The 19,018-nt window shown below is 43.4% G+C and overlaps 1 protein-coding gene across 1 annotated transcript in view; it reads right to left on the reverse strand.

Moving 5' to 3' along the window:
* LOC116825768 (pre-B-cell leukemia transcription factor 1) overlaps positions 1-16,290 on the reverse strand; it is a 39,729-nt gene extending 23,439 nt beyond the window's left edge. The window contains exons 1-2 of the mRNA XM_032782024.2: positions 16,164-16,290; positions 9,354-9,427 (exon numbers count right to left, since the gene is read on the reverse strand). Coding sequence (XP_032637915.2) covers positions 9,354-9,427; positions 16,164-16,204 — 115 coding nt within the window. The 5' untranslated portion in view covers positions 16,205-16,290. The remainder of the gene's footprint in view (positions 1-9,353; positions 9,428-16,163) is intronic.
* Between the last annotated feature and the right edge of the window lie 2,728 nt (positions 16,291-19,018).

The raw sequence follows: 19,018 nt of genomic DNA on the forward strand, positions 1-19,018 counted from the left end.
CTAACAGCACCATTACTGGATATTTTTGTAACATGGAAACAAGAGGGAAAAAAATCGTTCTTTTAACTGCTAGTTCTATATTTTCAAATAGTTCTGAACCATGGGTTGGCCATTGGGACTGCAACCACAGGGGCAAGTGAGCCAGAGTTTATTTGCTAACTAATCTTGGCTAAAATTCACATTAAAGTATTTTGATTGGTACATATGAATACAATTAACAGGAGCAGATATATTTGGGTCTCGCTTGCTATTTGAAAACAATTCTGCCAAACCCTTTTCCATATGTACTATGCTGCACATCAGAATCTGCCTCAGTGCTAGACTCAAGCTCCCAGCTGCAGCTTAATTTTATGTCACTTGTCTAATTATGGTAATTAGATATTAGTTATCAATTACACATAGGCTCATCTCAAGCCAACTGTTGAAATGCATGTATGAAATGCTTGTAAAGTCTCAAGGGAAGAATTTAGTTGGCTGATTTGAGTAAGTCACAAGTAACTAGAGAGGAGTTAAATAAAATTAACATTTTGTAGGCTACACTTCTATACTGGTAAGTCAAATGTTTATTTAATGGAACTCTGTCAAGATGCTTAAACCTAAGCATTACAACTGAGCTCTCTTTTTTTTAAAACCTACTACACAACATATATTTTAAACTCCTCCTGGTTTATCTGAAATTCACTTAAATTATACATATAATTGCCCCAAAGATCAGATATTTTAATAGTTAAATAAAGCCATTAAAATTAAACTCTCAAAAGTCAGGCCTTCACTGCGGCAGCTGTCATAGGTGGTCAATTTTTAGGCCTAATACTTTCAACATCCCTCTTCAACTAGTTTAACATTTGAGAATCCTGTGGCACCTTATAGACTAACAGACGTTTTGGAGCATGAGCTTTCGTGGGTGAATACCCACTTCGTCAGACGCAGGTAGTGGAAATTTCCAGGGGCAGGTATATATATGCTAGCAAGCAAGCTAGAGATAACGAGGTTAGTTCAAGTCGGCAGAGGGTGAGGCCCTGTTTAGCAGTAGAGGTGTGAAAACCAAGGAGGAGAAACTGTGTTCTGTAATGGAAGCCCTCACACAGTCTTTGTTGAGTCCAGAGCTGATAGTGTCAATTTGCAAATGAACTGAGCTCAGCAGTTTCTTTTGAAGTCTGGTCCTGAAGTTTTTTTGCTGCAGGATAGCCACCTTTAAGGTCTGCTATTGTGTGGCCAGGGAGGTTGAAGTGCTCTCCTACAGATTTTTGTATATTGCCATTTCCTGATACTGATTTGTGTCCATTTATCCTTTTCCGTAGTGACCTGTCCAGTTTGGCGATGTACATAGCAGAGGGCATTGCTGCATCATGATGCGAGTATATTACATTGAGTGCGCGTGCGGTGAATGAACCAGTGATGGTAATGGCTGATCTGGTTGTAGGTCCTATGATGGTGTCGCTGGTGTAGATATGTGGGCAGAGTTGGATCGAGGTTTGCTTGCATGGATTGTTCTGAGCTAGAGTCTATGGTACGGTGTGCAGTGCTGGTGGATATATTCAGGTTGGCAGGTTGTCTGTGGGCAAGGATTGGCCTGCCACCCAAGATCGAAAGTGTGGATCATTGTCCAGGATCAACATGATACAGTTCTGTGGCGATCTGGGAGCCTACTTTCGCCGTCTGCGACTCAAAAGAATACTTCCAACGGACAACATCTGAACAGTGCACCGATACACAGTACCCACCCACCAACAGCACAAGAAGAAGAACTCCAAATGACTCCTCCCGGGGCCGAATATGACAGTCTGGACCTTACATTGAATGCTTCCGCGACGTGCACAGCAGAAGAATCGTGAAAAACAACACCGCTTTGCCTCATAACCTAAGTCGTGCAAGAACGCAATGCATCCACAGCCACAGAAACCACCCTGACATTTTCATCAAAGAGGCTGATAAAGGAGGTGCTGTTGTCATCATGAACAGGTTGACTAACCAGATAGGCGGCGCCAGACAACTCTCCATACCCAAATTCTACAGGCCACTTCCTTAGATCCCACTGAGGATACACTAAGAAACCGGACCATCTACTCAGGACACTTCCTACACTAACACCAGAACAAATCAGCAATACCCCCTATAAGAGCCCCGACCAGGGTTATTCTATCATACCAAGATCACCAACCCGGAAATACCTGGACGCCCATCCATCTCGGGCATTGGCATCTCACTGAGGGACTTCTGGATATGTCGACTCTCTCTAGACCCTATGCCACTCAGCACTCCCAAGCTAATTCTCCGTGAACACCTGATTTTCCTGAGGAAACTTACAACGGCAATGGTCACCTCCCAGAAAAACACCATCCTGCCACCATGGGATGTAGAGGCCTCTCTACACAAACATCCACACAAGATGGAATACAAAGCTGTTAGGAACAGTTATCCTGAATGAATGCACAGCACAACTGGCTGCTGAGCTCTGTGCCTTATACTCACACACATACTTTTCAAGTTTGATGACAATAATATACCTCCAGATCAGTGGCACTGCTTGGGCACCCCTCGCACTGGCCCACAATACGCCATATTTTATGGCTGACCTGGACAAGCTTCTCAGCTCTCGTCTCCTCACGCCCTCTCATACCTACGCTCACTGATGACATTTCTCATCTGGGACCCATAGGGAAGCGAGACGCTAGAAAAATTCCCACCATGGATTTCAACAACTTCCAGCACCCACCATTCACCTCAAGCCTGGACAATTACACAGGAGGATCCACTTTCTAGACCACACGGTGCAAATAAGTTGTGATGCAGGTCACATTAACACCACTCTTATATCAAAAACCTACCGACCCTATCGCCGTATCCTTCATGCCCCAGCTGGTCATCCCACGGGCAAACATTCAACATCCATTGTCTACAGCCAAGCAACTTGAGGTACAACCGCATCTGCTCTTACACCCTCGACAGAGAACCACACCCTACAATCTCACCAAAGCAATTCAAAACACATACCCGCACGGAGGATATTAGAGAAACAGAATCAACAAGAGCCAGTACGGTTTACCAGAAGCCTCTACTTGCAAGACAAACCCAAGAAAGAAACCACACTAGGACTCCACTGGCCATCACTCAGCCCCCAGCTAATAACCCCTCCAAACGCCATTCATCAGGATCTACAACCATCCTGGGACATGGTCCCACAACTTCACGGTATTTGAACGGACTGGCAGGCCAATCCTTGCCCACAAGGACAACCTGCCACCTGAAACGTATTCTCCCAGCAGAACTGCAGCACCGTTACATAGTACTCTAGCTCAGGAACCCAATCCAGCAACAAACTCGATGCCAACTTTGCCCAATATCTACACCAGCGACCACCATCATAGACCTAACCAGATCAGCCATACATCACTTGGTTATTCACCTGCACGCTCCACCAATGTAAATACACGCCATCAATATGCCAGCAATGCCCTTTGCTATGTACATCGGCCAAACTGGACGTCACTACGGAAGAGGATAAATGGACCAAATCATATCAGGAATGGCAAATATACAAAACTGTTAAGAGAGAGCCTTCAAACCTACCTGCCACACTATAGCAAGACCTTAAGGTGGCTATCTGCAGCAAAAAACATTTACAGGACCAAGACTTCAAGAGAAACTGCTTGAGCTTCAGTTCATTTGCACAATTTGACCACTATCAGCTCTGGACTCAACAAAGACTGATGAAATGGCTTATTTTTTTCCCATCCACAGGAAAACCCCAGTTTTTTTATTCTTCTCCTCCCTTGGTTTCAATTCACGCAGAATCTACTACTAGAACAGGGCCCTCACACCCTCCCTGACTTGAACTAACCTCGTTATTCGTCTAAGGCTGCTGTCGCTAGCAGATATATACCTGCCCTGGAAATCCACTACCTGCGTTGCGAAGTGGTATTCACCCACGAAAGCTCATGCTCCAAAACGTCTGTTAGTCTATAAGGTGCCACAGGATTCTCTGCTGCTTTTACAGATCCAGACTAACACGGCTACCCCTCTGATACTTTAACATTTGAGTTACTTTTGGTATTAATAAAAAATGCCAAATTCATTCAAAACTATCTATTTAAGAATTCATAACCAAAAATTTGAGCACGTAGCAGACTGTTCAAATCAGTGAGAACAAAAGCTGTATTCATTTATGTAACAACCCTCTAGAGCCCGTAATCATGGAAGAGGATGACTGGATGAACAAAACCATAACCAGCACAGCCACTGTACAGGGTGGTATTAAAACCAGCTTGTGGAAGAGTATTTAGATATCACAAGCTGCCTGTAAGTCATTTCAGTTGACACCATCAGGATTTAGTACTGGTTTGCCTTCCACCAAAAAATAAAAGTGTTTGGAGCAGTAGAAAAGTGAGAAGCTATGGATTCTTTAAACAAATTCAAGCCTATGACAGAGACACAAGAACAATGTCAAGATTTTAGAGTCTGTTAAGAAACAGGTGAATCTCCTCATACTTTTGATTTTTTTCAAATTCAGGCCAATCTCATCCCTACCAACCATCATTTGCTACACCCATCTGTCTGCCCACAACACAATCTTTGTCTCCTCAAGACAACACCAGCTTCAGGACCTGACAGAAGTAAAGTGGAAACATCAAAAACAAAACAAAAACAAACAAACAAAAAAAAAAACAGTCAATATGCTCCTTCCTCTGCTCCCTCCCCACAAAAATCAGGGACATTTGTAGCACAAATGAACCCTTAAAGCCCCCTAAAAAAAAAAAAAAAGACTTTTTTATTGGCATTAAACAATGATTAATTAAAAGCAATGACAATTGATGATGCACTATTTTCTCTGATATAGACAAAATCAAAAGCGAAAAGTTTAGCTTGAGCTGCCCCAATCTGATCAATCTCCCAAAGCTAGTAAAGAGATAACATGCTAGTCTCTCACAAATATTAGAAAGAAAAAAAGAAAAAATCACTAATGTGATCACAAACTTCTAAACTAACATGAGTATCCCACATCATTTTCCCCATATGTTACTGTGTGGATTGGTTCGGTCACTTAAGTTTAGAGGTGGGCTAGAAATGTTTAGCTTTTTGGTAGCCCACTGGACCACAATGCTAATTAGATCAATTTGTTCATCACTGTATCAATACCTTAATAAGTGATCAACATATCAAACTGGACAAAAAGATCAACATTTTTAAGTTGCAGCTACACTAGTGTGTACTGCATTTTAAAACACTTAAGATGTACAATAAACAACATTAATATTATGGGGTTGTGTGTCAAGACTTTATTGAACAAAAGTGGAAGTAGTTGGGTTTTTTCTAGCAGTTGTACTGTACTTTCAAAGGTTATTACCAGGTACAGTACCAGAGGACGAGTGAACAAAAGAAAAAGAAAATATATAATTCATGGGTTCCTACTTTAGTTTTTGGTACAAACTTGGGACCAAACATAAATTAAGACATTTATTCATTCTGTTTTTTTATCTGTCCAGTAGATAGACAGACAATCCTAAGTAAATGTTCTGCCATTCTGCTTATGTAGTTACCTATCACATATTCAATGTTTTAAGCATGACTCAGACTTGTCCAGGCTTAGTATTATGCCCAAATCTATCACTATCCATTCATCATATTTATGAATGCTTTTAACAAACACCCTTCAGGATCATAAAGCCCTTTAAACTGGTGCTGTCATATACACTAACACAGTATTATACATTCCCCAACACAACACCCAGTAGATATTCATCAAAATGTAAAATAATTATACTAAGCCAAATGAAATTCCCATCATTTCTAATTAATCCTTAATTAAAATACATCACAACCTAAGGTACTGAAACCTCACTCAATATGCAAATACAATCATTACAATATATTTACATATCATTAATTAAAGATCTGCAGTTCTGTAATGAACTGTATGAGATCACTGATGCCAAAATAAAAATGATATGCAATTTGTTTAGGCTTGTTTTCCTCTCCAGATTTTCTTCCACGTGGCAACAGAGCAGAAAAGCTAGAGGTAAATACATCTATTGGCTGTACAGCACACAAAAACACAACCTTGAATGTTAACCACTCTGAATTTCAAGGCATTAGAAGAAGAGGGATAGGGTGAATTTGAAAATGCTGGTCTCACTGGCCCACTTTGTCCAGGTGTAAAATAACTACACGAAGCGCAAGGCACTGGGACTCAGAGGGTTGTACAGGTGTTGACTGACTGGAATTTAATAAACAATTCTGATGAGACATGAGGGAATCTATGGAGTAAGAAGATTCCTTTTTAACAGTCAGTCATTTTTTTAAAATCGAACTGCAGAATAATTAATTGGCTCAGCAGGAACTGGGACTAACTAATCAGCACTAAATCGCATGTAGAAAATGTACACACTTTATTTATTTTAAGGCTTGGTGCCTATTGCAATGGCATTTGGAAGCCATACAATTTTTTTCTTAAATAATCTCCACACACATATCACTTCAAGCCATCCCTTACTGCTACCAAGACAGAAACCCGCATAATCGCGTCATATAACAAATGGGCCTCCCATTGCACCCTGAAGGCTATCAAATCCAAGCTATCACTAGCCACAAGAGGAAGCAAATTCCACAGCCAATGACCCTCTGATAAGAACAACAGCCGTCAACCCCCACCTCCACCCTGGAGAGTCCACTTTTCCTCTTCTGGTCTCAAGTGTTGTGACAGGACAGAGCTTTCTTAAAAGTCAATATCTGAAGGTCTTGTAGATTCTCTACCACAGAAGAAGAAAACTAATTCAGAAGGAAGACAAGTATGATTCTGAGTGCTAAGGAACAAGACAACAATGTAGGCATTTCAACAAACCCAGCGACAAAGGGAAAACACCCACTGAGCCCCACAGCACTTCCCAAGTTCTATAACAGAATGAAGAAATACAAATTGAATTAACCTATTTGAACAACCAGCATGTTAGAGGAAGGACAAGGTATTGCAGTCAGTGGGAGGGGGAAAAAATGGTATGTGTTAACAATTGCTAAACAAAATACTAATTGATTCTTTGTACAGCAGTCATGCCCAGAAGCCTCAATCAAGATCAGAGGCCCATTTTGCTAGGCACTGTAAAACACATAAGGAGACAGTACCCCTGCTCTAAAGAGCTTGAAACCCAACATAACTCAGGTGTTTGCTGCAATCAGTCAGAAAAAGGAAATCCTCAAGGATAATATTTTCTTTTATTTTCATTGATGTACACACCTGGACATTAAAACTATAAACAGCCTTTATATTTGGACAAGCATAGCTTTCTGGAGTCAAGCATCTGATGTCCATGGCAGCTGAACACCAAGAAAAGAGTCTGCTAGACAGATTTATTTACAACAGGTTCTTAAAATATTCTAAAGACAGAATAGTACTTTTGCCAGTTCTCAAAAGAACTAAGTGGGTGTTATTGTAAAGGAGGTTAGTATGGACTTCAGTGGAGCAATGTGTTGTTGTGCTCCTTCAGGGAGCACTGTCTGCCCCCTCATACACTGCTTGGTTAGATGTACCTTCAATAAATGCGTGCAGAGTGTGTGTATCTAGGACATACTTGAAAAATCTATTTCAGTATATTTTTCCTGGTGAAGTATAGAAATAAAAATGTCATTTTACAAACTACAGTGACTGAATTATTTAATCCAAAAAGAAAAATATAGAAGAAATCATATAATCCAGAGTTCAAACAGTAGTTTGAGAGAAGGCTAGATTTGGATAAATCAATTTTAACCGGCAAAGAAGAATAATTAATTTTACAAGTATTTTTTTAAAAGCACTTTCTGGCCAAAATTTCTCTACACTCTCCAGCTGGCTGCTCAATGGAGGGGCACACGGCTTATCCTGAGCTATTGTGAGTGACACTGGCACACTAACAAAGGGAATGTAGGAGAGAGGTTTGGGGGGGCCAAACATGTTTTAAACTGATTCAGAGCTAGAAAGGAAGCCTGTGCGCCTGGGTCACAAAGAAAGCCTAAACCTTATGCTACAGTATGTCCAGACTTTTATTTGCTTGAAGCCATAACATCTGCTCTCCATAATTTAAATAAGGAACAGACAGGCCATCAGACATTCAAAAACCTATGAGACCAAAAGAAATCCAGCATAGCGAAGGTACTGGAGTGTCTTGTTACAAATATGCTTAAGTTAAATAGAAGTTCAACTTCCAGGTTATAACACAAAGCAAGCAAATCCCAACATGGAAAAACAAATAAAAAGCGTGCTGTAGTGCTTGGATTAGTCTTCTTTTAGCTGTCCTAAGATTAGCTCCTGCTCAAAGGAAAAAAAACCACATAGGATAAACAGACATAAGAGACTATAGCATAACAGTTCACAAATTTCTATTCCTATAAAATTTTCCTACAACAAAAGAAAATTGCTGCCATGAGAACTCAAAATATGTCAACTATAACATTCTCTTAACACAAAAGTGAGTGTGTTGCATTTCATTTAGTATCACATACTGTCTTTGATGCTAAGGACATCGTTGAAGATAAAACTAGATGGCCTTAAGTTTGGAAATATGATACAAAATTGATATACAAGTTATTTTTTCAGTATAGGTTCACTACCAAGGACAGTATTAGGATATTAACGTTAAGCAACTTATATCATAAAGAATACATTTTCTACAATTAAACAGGTTCTACAAGTAATTATCCTTTAATATAGCATCCAAATTCAGTAAGCTCAAAAGTTTACACAACAAAGCACAATAAAACATCCCGACATCACTGCCCTGGAGTTTATAGATGAACAACTGATACACTGGGTGGCCAAAATCAAAATCCACTCACTCCTAACCACCCCATTCCTGCTCACAAAGAAAATAAGTCCCACAATCCACCTGTCAACTCAGTTTCCTGCTGCTTTTGTCTTCTTTCCCCATTTATCTGCTGCTTCTCCTCATAGCCTCTCTTTTCTGTGGTCTAGTTCATTTTCCAGTGTTAATCTCCTAGTCCCTCCACAGTTTTGGGACCATCTTCTTTCAAGAAATAGCATGATACGGGCATTCTATTAAAATATTCTGGTTGTCACCCCTTTGTGTCTACACATGTCTACTCGGAGATTATAACTGTAATGTTTACGTTTTATTTTGTTTTTCAAATCAAAAAGCAATGAGCAGTAATATTTCCTTCAAATCATGGCACAGCCTACATTGCAGGAAGCAAGCTACAAATAATCTCCGACCTACAGAAGCACAATGGGCCAGGAAATCACCATTAAAACCTTAAGCTGTAAAAATCATTCACTCAGCAAAGACCTATTTCAACTGCACTTGACCCAGGAGATGTTCATTTCTGATACCCAACTTTCCAAAAATCATTGAAAAATTCCAACAACGTACCTGTTTTTTCCTTGATCTCACACAGCACGCTGAAAAGAGCTGGTTTCATTCTGTGGCAATTCAAGGCATGTTTTCTGAAAAGGACAGCAAGAAAAGATGAATGCTGAGTGGAAGGGGAAAGAGGCAGGAGTGCCAAGGTTTATAAAAAATAGATTCCATGTATTTATAAAAATGCGCAAACCAGAGCATAAGATTAATGTACATTTAGAAGTTCTAGTCACACAGTTCATTCAAGGTCGTCACCAGAAACTCTCTACCAGAATAATTTATAGCCTTGAAATACTCAATAGCTTATAGTTGGCAGAAGCAAAACAGAAGTTAAACTCTACCAAAAGTGTATTTTATACAATGTAGTCAACAAATGGCGGCTTTCTGAATTAGTATTCTTCCAATTGCTCTAACAAAGCAGTCCATCTAAAATATGATAAAGATTCACATTTTTACATTATACAGATTCTGAACATTAAAAACAAAACAGAACTCAATTACCATTGATCGAATCAAATATTGTTCCTTTTAGTTTAATCAAACTCAAAACAAGTATCAGTCTCCAAATAAAAGGAGATTGTTCTTCCCCTAGAACAGAAATGGAAGAAATTGCACCCAGAGGATTGTTGGGATCTCTGGGCAAGAGGGATGAAAGGCAGAGATACTTTTTAAGGAGGGGTAGGCCTTAGTTGATCAAGAGCAGGCTAGTTGCCTAAGGGACACCTCTGTGCAAGCAGGAGGACCTAGTGCCAGAAGCCACATCATATGTAACTAATTATACATTCATAATGTGGAATACCATACAGAATGTGTCTGACTTCATCCTTAGTATGAAATCATAGCATACATTAACTGCTTCTTTGGAACGGTTATGTTTGTTGTGAATATATTAAAAGCAGCATGGGCTACATGAGCTACACATCACCTTGATGCACCCATGTAATTCTATCAAAGAAAGGGATTTACAAAAGAAGCTCTGACACAGCTGCAGCTGGGGGGGCACTCAAGCCCCACTAGAAGGTCCACCTACTTTTCCAAACAACCTAAAGTACATTCTGCTTTGACAGAAGCTACTTGATGCTCCCAGGGTTTGAGACAGATACCACTGCATTTTTTTTCCTTGTTTTTCCAAACAGAAATTATGGGAAGGGGGAAAAGATTAATAAGTATGTTACACTTGTTTGTGGAAAGAGAGAGTACATTAAATTACATCACTAGCCATGAGTAAACAATGTCCACTTTATTTCAATGTACCCTCTAAATAAATCTAAGTTACCACTCGAGAAATATTTCTTATTTTGTAGTTCGGTAATGCCCAACAGGCACTGTAGATGCAGTAGCTGCCTCAAATAGCTTACAATTGAACATGACAAAACAGATGACGGGTAGGATAGACAGATATAAAATACAAACTAAGTAATCAGGGAGATGACAGGCAAATGTCTTGTTAGTACCGTTTTTTGTTGGTAGGGTATTCTTTTAAATGGGAAAGTATTCATTTTTTTGTATGCAATGGAAATTGATTTATGCAAATCTCTATGTAAATAAACTATTAGCAGCATTCTCTAAACAAAAGTTTAAGAGGACAAAGTCAACTTAAAAAAAATCACTTCTGTCAAAAAAATTTTTAATCTACTATTCAAAGCAGCCACTACATTACTTGTAATTGACAGAGACGAGAAACAAATAATTTTATTCCTGTTTGACAGAACCCACATAAACATTCATTTTTTCCCCTGCATAGTCAGTTTTCCCAGTCTGTGTGGGTCATTCAAAAACAAAGGGAACACTTTAGAAAGCAGAACGTGCGAATATAAAGCCACAAAAATTGATAAGAAACTGAGTGGCAAGTGTGGTATCCAAAACTCCACCCCACCCCACCCCCATTTAAAACTACGACTTAAACAACAACAGTCATGGTATCCTGCAAAAGTTAACTATTTTCATGTTTTACTACATTTGGAACCAATCTTGTGTACATCAACATGGGGGGGGGGGGTATGTTAGTAAGTTTCACACTTTCAAGTGATTACTATAAAGCCTGAAAAAATATGAAAGAACTTTGTAGTCCTCTATTTTTACCTATGCACACGCTCTTTGTACCCTTGTATATCATAAGTTTGAGATAGAAACTACAAAAGGAGTTCTCAAACACGCTGATGAGATACACTCTGCATCAGTAAAAATACAGTTTCCCTAATACCAAAATATACAAGAATGCTGAAATTAATTCCTTTGCCCTTTTTTCCCCCATCCACAGCAAGTAATATCTGCTTTTCTCCCTATCAATGGTAAAGCTCTTTCCGTTACAATCTCAGTTGGTCTCTCCTCTAGTAACAGAAGGCATTAAATTTTATTTCAGTCTCATTCAGAAGCCTTAAAAATAAGCTTGGCCTAGTGTTCTTACAGGCTCTGGTACCTTCATATCCCCCCCCCCCCCCCCCAGACATTTGCTGAGCGATCTTCATACACAGCTGAATACTTAAGCTATTTGAAAAATCTTATATATCATACTACTTCACTGAAGAGATACTACAGCTGATGCCATTGCTGTATCTCTTACCCAAAAAGTGTTACCATATTCTCAATTACAGCCAAACATGTAGCTGCAATTGCAAACTGAACCATCCTCATGAAGTTTGTTAGAACATCTCTCTGGAACAGGATACTAAAAAAAATTTACGTTTCTCTGGGGGGAGATTTTTAAAGACACAAATGGCAATTAGGCACCTGACTTTCACTGGAAGTTGGGAGTTAGGTACCTGCCATTTATGCCTTTAAAAATTCCCTGTACCACCACCTCCTGTGATGACAACCCCTTTTGTAATTTTTAAATTATTTAATTAAAGTACATTCAGAGCCAGAAGTAACCCCTTTTCAGAAGCTCTCTTTATTAAATACAGATCATCTTAATATTCCTTACATAGCAGTACTCAAGCTATGGGTAAGGACTTAAAAGGGTACTCAATTTCCTTTCAATCCCCCATCAATAAGATTTACAACAGGTAGCTGAAAGCCTCCCATAAATATTCAAATACACTACAAGAATTAAGCAAAATATCACAAGTTGAAGTCCACTGACCAGTTTACTTCAATACATGGAACCAAGAAAGGCATAATGCACATTATCAGATATCTAAGCAGATCAATATCTACCCACAGACAAGCAGCCTGAGAACAAAGGCAGCTGAAAAGAAAGCTAAGTGGATTCTATTGTCCTTGCTTGATGACAAACCACCAATTCCAGACCTTAAAACTCGGCTCTCGTAAAAATAGGGCTAAAAAAGGTGATTTTCACACTAAATATGCTAGATGTGTTATAAGTTCTCAGAAACAGGCTCCCCAGAAGTCATTACATAGCTAATATGGCCAATATTTTTTCTTTTGTAGAATGATAAAGTTGATTAACATTGATATTAAGCAGGTTACCTGTGTAATTTTTGGCAGATTATTTTAGATAAAAACAACTTCTCTTCAGTTTTTAGCTTGCAGTCTAAAATTTAGAATATAAATACTAAAAGTTCTGAAAATCAAGAGGCTCCAGTGAAGTTATGAGGATTTGAAACCCAGTACAGTTCAATATGCAGTTTTTTTAAAAATACAGTAAAATAAACTCTAGCAAATAAAACAGCTGGAGCTAAATCATGGCCAAGCCATCGTGCAGATAGATAGGTATTCCAGGACACTCTGCCTAACATCCCTTGAAGCATCTGTGCTACTGGTTACACTAGATTTGAGGAGGGTTGCTTCACTTTCTTCACAATGACATATAGGCCTTCTTACCAAGATTCTCCATTTGCAAGTAGACGGCACAGATGGACCCATTATTGTCTATAATGCAAGAACCTGTGTTGTGCATGCACAATCATCTCACATGCCAAGGGCACTTCTTATAAAGTTTGAGCCTTCAAAAACTTTGTGCCCAAAATATCTAACAACATTTTTTTCTAGAGATTTCTGTTTTCTAAAAACACTGAAAATAGCTAAAGCAATTTAGCCTACACAAAAAGCACTATGACCCCATAATTAAATTATTGTTTATAGGCAAAACAAAAACTTCCTAAGCACTCAACTTTTTCAGCTCTCTTGTAGATGAGTTTTGAAAATCAAACAGAACTGCAGTGCCTTGTGTGACATACACTTACTATGAAGTAACTATAAACAGCTTTAATTTTGTGTTGCAGTGACTGGTAAAAAGAGAGCATATTAGGGGATGCCTCATACCACCACCAGTAATGGAAAATATGTTAAGGAGCTTGAAATAGTAGCGGCATCTCCTTAAGTATTTTTTTTTTTTCCCCATTTCAACATGCATTGTTCTGGCGTAAGAGGAACACAGAAGAGCACCTCTGAAGGAGTCCCTCTGACTCAAACTAGTCCAGAATATTGTTTGAAAAACTATAAGGTAGAATAATATCTTTCCTCAGTAAATACAGTCTAGAAAACTCTAATTTTACCAAACTCTCCCCTAGGAAGCCCCATCAACTTTTTTTTTTTTTTTTTTAAATCAATAACTATTTGGTTAGAACTTATCTTCGGATCATACCAAACATGTTTATGGGCCTGGGGTTTATTTTCAGTAGTTCTGCGTACTTGCATAAATCACTTTCACATGGTTTCCAAAGGTGTAGTTAAAACCTGCTCTACAGTTTCTGAAACAGTACAGACCATGACTTGCCAGTGTCTACATTTACAAGTTAAACCATTTTCAGCACCAGTTCAGCAGCTGACACCAACAGGTAGTTTACCTAGCATAGACAAGGCTTAACTGTCAGGCCAAAGAAACTTCTCAGAGTAAATAAACCTTGGTTTAGGTAATTTAGAATGGAAAGTCAACCAGACTGCTAACCAAAGTCACAAATCACTGTCTGGAATCTGATGCATTAGTATTCATTTGCTAATTTTATAAGCCAGATCTGTTTTACTATCCTCCACTTGCCAAACTCCTTCCTCTAGTCTATATACTTTCTACAACCCGTACATACCAAGTCAGCAAAACATATAATTACAGAAAGCCAATCAGGGGCACAGACACCTCTACCCTAGAGAAAAGAAACTATAAGATCTTGAATTATGCTGATGTTTTTACATCAGGTTATGTTATTCATTTTATTATTTACATCTCCTCGAAGATCACAAGAGCATACAATATGCACAGAAGAGAATGTACTCCTCAGGTAGGCTTTTCTCTTTAAACACAAATACAGTTAGTTCTCACTCAAGTGAGGGGTGATTCAGACATAGTGCTGCCAGGTGCTGTGAAAACTGCTCACATACAGCTCTGCCAAAGCACCTTAGATCTGAAATGTAATACACCTGCCATTCAGTTCCTGTGTGCAGGTGCCTCTCCCTATCTCAAACACACACCTCTCTGCCAGGGCACTTCAATCTTGAGCTGCAATCATAACCTTGCATTTATTCTACTCCTAGGCCAAATTATACAGTAGTTGTGCAACAGACTGAAAAAAAAATCATTTTCACTTGTGACTGGAGCTATGATGTGAACCCCTATCCGCAGTAGTGAAAGGACAATTCATTATTAAGACAGGCTAGCTTTTAAAAAATAATTCTAAGAAGCGTTAAACAGTTCACAGTCTGTTATCAATGAGACAAAGATAAAGATCCTCTCAGTCAATATACAAATCAACTGTTCATCTCCCATACTGAAAGTCTCCACACTCTTATTCTTACTAGGATGGGAAAATAAAGTCTAGCTAAAAATTTCCCCTGAGCAGAACTAGCAAGTAAGAAATCCAAAATTTAGATCCACAGCCTCAAATCCTCCATGTTCTCAGGAACTCAGTAACGTAGAACTGTTCATCTCCAGGTCACTTGTGCCACTACAGCTAGTGAGTCAAAGACATTGCCATTAGGGGACTTCCTTAAGTAACCTGTGTGAAATAAACTCATGGGTCTTAGCTCTACTCCTAGCAGATAAGTGTCTATACCATAAAAATCTCCACCATTGTACTTCCCGTGCCCCAAAAGCCGTCTCAGCAGCAGCCAAAGAACGAGAGGCCAACAAAAAATGGACTGCTGTCATCCATGAGGTGGGGGTCTCTCCAGGGCAGGGATGAGACACACTAACTAAACAGTGCCTGACGAAAGTTTGCTTTATTGCTGCCTGAACTGTCACCTGCCCTGAGGATGTACACGGAACTTCAGTCTCCAGGACTGTCTGGCAGACACCTTTTACCAGCACTAAAGTCCCTTAAATAAACTGTAACCCTATACTGAGGGTTTGCTCTGAAGACATTACCAGGTACCCATAAAACTCACTCTACCGTTTTAAGCGAAGTTCTTCTGCAAAACTAAATCAGGCTGCCTCAGGCCTTGCCCAGTTACAAATTCACAAGCAATACGGGAGATGGAAACAGGCAGGGAAGTTAGTACCCAGGAGCCTGACCACCTGGTGCTCACAGCACACCTAAAGCAGATGCCAGGCACTACCCCACTCTACCCTTTAGTGCCACACACTGCCATCCCCTGGAACCAGACTCTGGTTCCCAAAGACTCCAGGATTTGGAGACTCTGTCCATATCCCGGTACCCAGCCCTCAGGGACTGACCTACGCAGCCCAGGCCCTGATGCCGAAAAGCCCCAGGACTTGAGACCCTTCAGCCCCCAGAGCCTCAAGCTTCAGAGACTCCATCCAGCTTCCAGCGCCCAGGTCCCCTAGTCAGACCCCCCCCGGCCGCGCGCCTGGACACCCCCCTCCGCCTGGCCGCGGCGCGAGCCGCCCACCCATGAAGCCTCCCAGCAGGCGCTGCTCGGACCCGGATCTCCTGCCCGAAGGGCCGCACCCCCTGTCCCCTGCGGTACCTGGCTTGCGCCTCGTCCAGGCTCTGGTCAGTGATGGCCATGATCTGCTGCAGGATGTCCCCAGTATCCTGGTGGCCGGGGGGCGGCGGCCCCGGCTGGAGCCGATGCGGGGGCGGCGGCGGGGGGGCGGCGGCCGGGTGCCGGCCGGGTCCTTCCGGCGGAGGGGAGGCGGCCGGGATCCCACCACGGGCAGGAGAGACCCGCACCGTTGCGCCGCCGCCAGCAGCCGGGAACCGGGGTTTCCTACCATGGTGGGGGGAAGGGAAGGGGGCGGGCTGGGACAGAGGGTGGGGAAGGACGACGGACGCAGCCACTCAAACGGCTCCCCGTACGGGCCAAGCTCCTCACTGCACAACAGGCCCCAGCCCCCAGCGCCGTACGGACCCCGCCAGCCGCGTGACGAGAACTTCTTCCGCCCGCCCGCTTCCCCTGGCGCGAACAAGTAGTGACGCTTCCTTGCCAATCCTCAACCAGGCCCTGTCACCGCCCCTCCTTTCTTAGACGCTTTGACTGCTCACAGGTAGCTGGCCAACGCGCCCTCGCCCACGCAAGTGTGCCCCGGGCTCCCCAGCGGCCAGTCAACCGGACTCGCGCCCTGCGACAACGCACTACAGGCGGCTAGTCCACCGGCCTCTACTCTCTGCCCCTTCGCATTCGCACTCCCGGCCACGTCCCGAGCGGCCATCTACGGGCCTGCCCCGCCCGCCCTCAAACGGCCATCCAACCGGCCCCTCTCGCCTGGCCCTCCCAAATTACGCCATTGCCTCAACCGACCAGTCTCGCCAAGCGTCGCACCTCGCGCTCATGCACCCGCACCGACGACCCTTTCCGCTGCACATGGCTCCATATCTCCAAGTCTCATTTCCACGCGACTGCCCGGGCAGAATAGTGTGCCTGTGGGCTGCCGCTGCCGCAAACTGTCCAAACTGTCCACCCTCACACTCCTGCCCTGCGGACCGCCCCTTCCCTCTGCTCCCAAAGCGCCATTCCCCCAACCGTCACCTCGGCGCCTGCCCCACACGCCCCACCCCCACTGCCCCCAAAACGGCCCATTCCCGAACTTGTCCCACCTTCACCCCTGCCTCTGCACCGCCCCTGTCGCACTCTGACTATCTCATGGCCTAACTCCCCCAAACCGCTCACTCGTAGCACATGCCCCAACAACCGTCCTTGCATCGCCACCCACCTGGCCCCAATGGCCATCCCACAAACCCTTGCACCAAGTGGGTTAATTCACCTCGTGGACTTCCCCAACACCGACCCACAGACCAACCATGCCACCACAAGGCCATTCCGTGACACAGTTCCACGTCATACGACCTGACCCCAACACGTCTGTTAGTCCATAAGAGTCCCCACCCACCCGCACTCTCCCCATCCTGCCCCCAAACGGCCCAATTCCCTCCGCGAACATGTCACCTCACCTGCGCTGCATTCCGTCCTTCCTCCTGTCACTTGCTCTCCAAATCGCATCCCAACCGTCACCTCGCGCCTGCCGCCACACTGCCCCACTCGTGAACCAAACCTGCCCCCAACGGCCATCCCCAACCGTCACCACAAAATCAAGTCGCGTCTGGCGCCTTGCATCCCGCACTTCCCATCTGTCCCAACGGGCCATCTCACCCCAACCCGTCAACCCTCGCGCTGCCCCACACTGCCACCCCCCCACCTGCCCCAAAGGGCCATTCCCCTAACGACCCGTCTCTCCTAACCGTACCTCACGCCTGCCTCAACAAGACACTTCTAACCCACCAACACCTGCTACCCAACGGCCTTATCGCAAACAGGCCATGTACTCACAAAAAGTTCACCGCGTGGGACCAAGAATAAAGAATACGTCGGCACGCCCCCCTTCAACCAAACCTGCCCCTGCTAATTCCTCCCCAATTCACCTCACGCCTGACTGGCACGACTTCTCCGCCCCAAATGGCCTCCCACCGGCACTCGCGCACCCGACCTCTACCGGCGGTCATACCACCCTCCCCCAACGCATTTCACGACCCGTCTCCACCGCCCTCCCGCTGCACTCAAAAATGACACCTCTGGATCCCACCCACCTGCTCCCAACAGGCTCAAATTTTATATCATCAACGGCCAGTCTCCACAGTCAACGCTACGAATTTACCCTTCTTCAGTTTAAGTGTAATCTACACCCCCCCCACCTGCTCCCAACGGCCATTCCTCAACGGCCAGTCTCCAACCGTCACCTCGCACCGCCCCCCTTCACCACCTGCCCCCATGGCTATTCCTCAACCATCACCTCACGCCTGACCCGCACCGACTTCTTCCCACTGCCCCCAATGGCCATTCTCCAACCGTCACCTTGCGCCTGCCCTCAGTGGCCATTCCCCAACCGTCACATCCCGACTGCCCCAGGGCAATGCCTGCCTCTGAGATCTGCAGTGCAGACTGTCCAGCTGTCACCTCCAAACTGCCCCCAACAGCCACTCTCCCAACTGTCACCTCCAAACTGCCCCCAATGGCCATTCTCCAATTGCCACCTCCCAATGGCCCCTCACAGCCCCCTCCTGACTGCTCCCAGCCACCATTCTCCCAATTGCCCCCAACAGCCATTCTCCGGCTGCCACCTTCAAACTGCCTCTCACAGCCCCCTCCCACTCTCCCCAATGGCCATTCTCCAATTGCCACCTCCTGACTGTCCCCTTCAAACTACCCCCCACTATCATCTCCTAACTGCCCCCACAGCCATTTTCCAATTGTCACCTCCCAACTGCCCTGAAACTGCCCCCATCTGTCACATTCCAACTGCCCCCATTGGCCATTCCCCAACTGTCACCTTCTGACTGCCCCCAATTAAATGCCTCCAACTGTCACCTCCCAAGTAACTGCTTCAA

The sequence above is a fragment of the Chelonoidis abingdonii genome, chromosome 26, assembly GCF_003597395.2.
Source record: "Chelonoidis abingdonii isolate Lonesome George chromosome 26, CheloAbing_2.0, whole genome shotgun sequence".
In the NCBI taxonomy this organism is placed as follows: domain Eukaryota; kingdom Metazoa; phylum Chordata; order Testudines; family Testudinidae; genus Chelonoidis; species Chelonoidis abingdonii.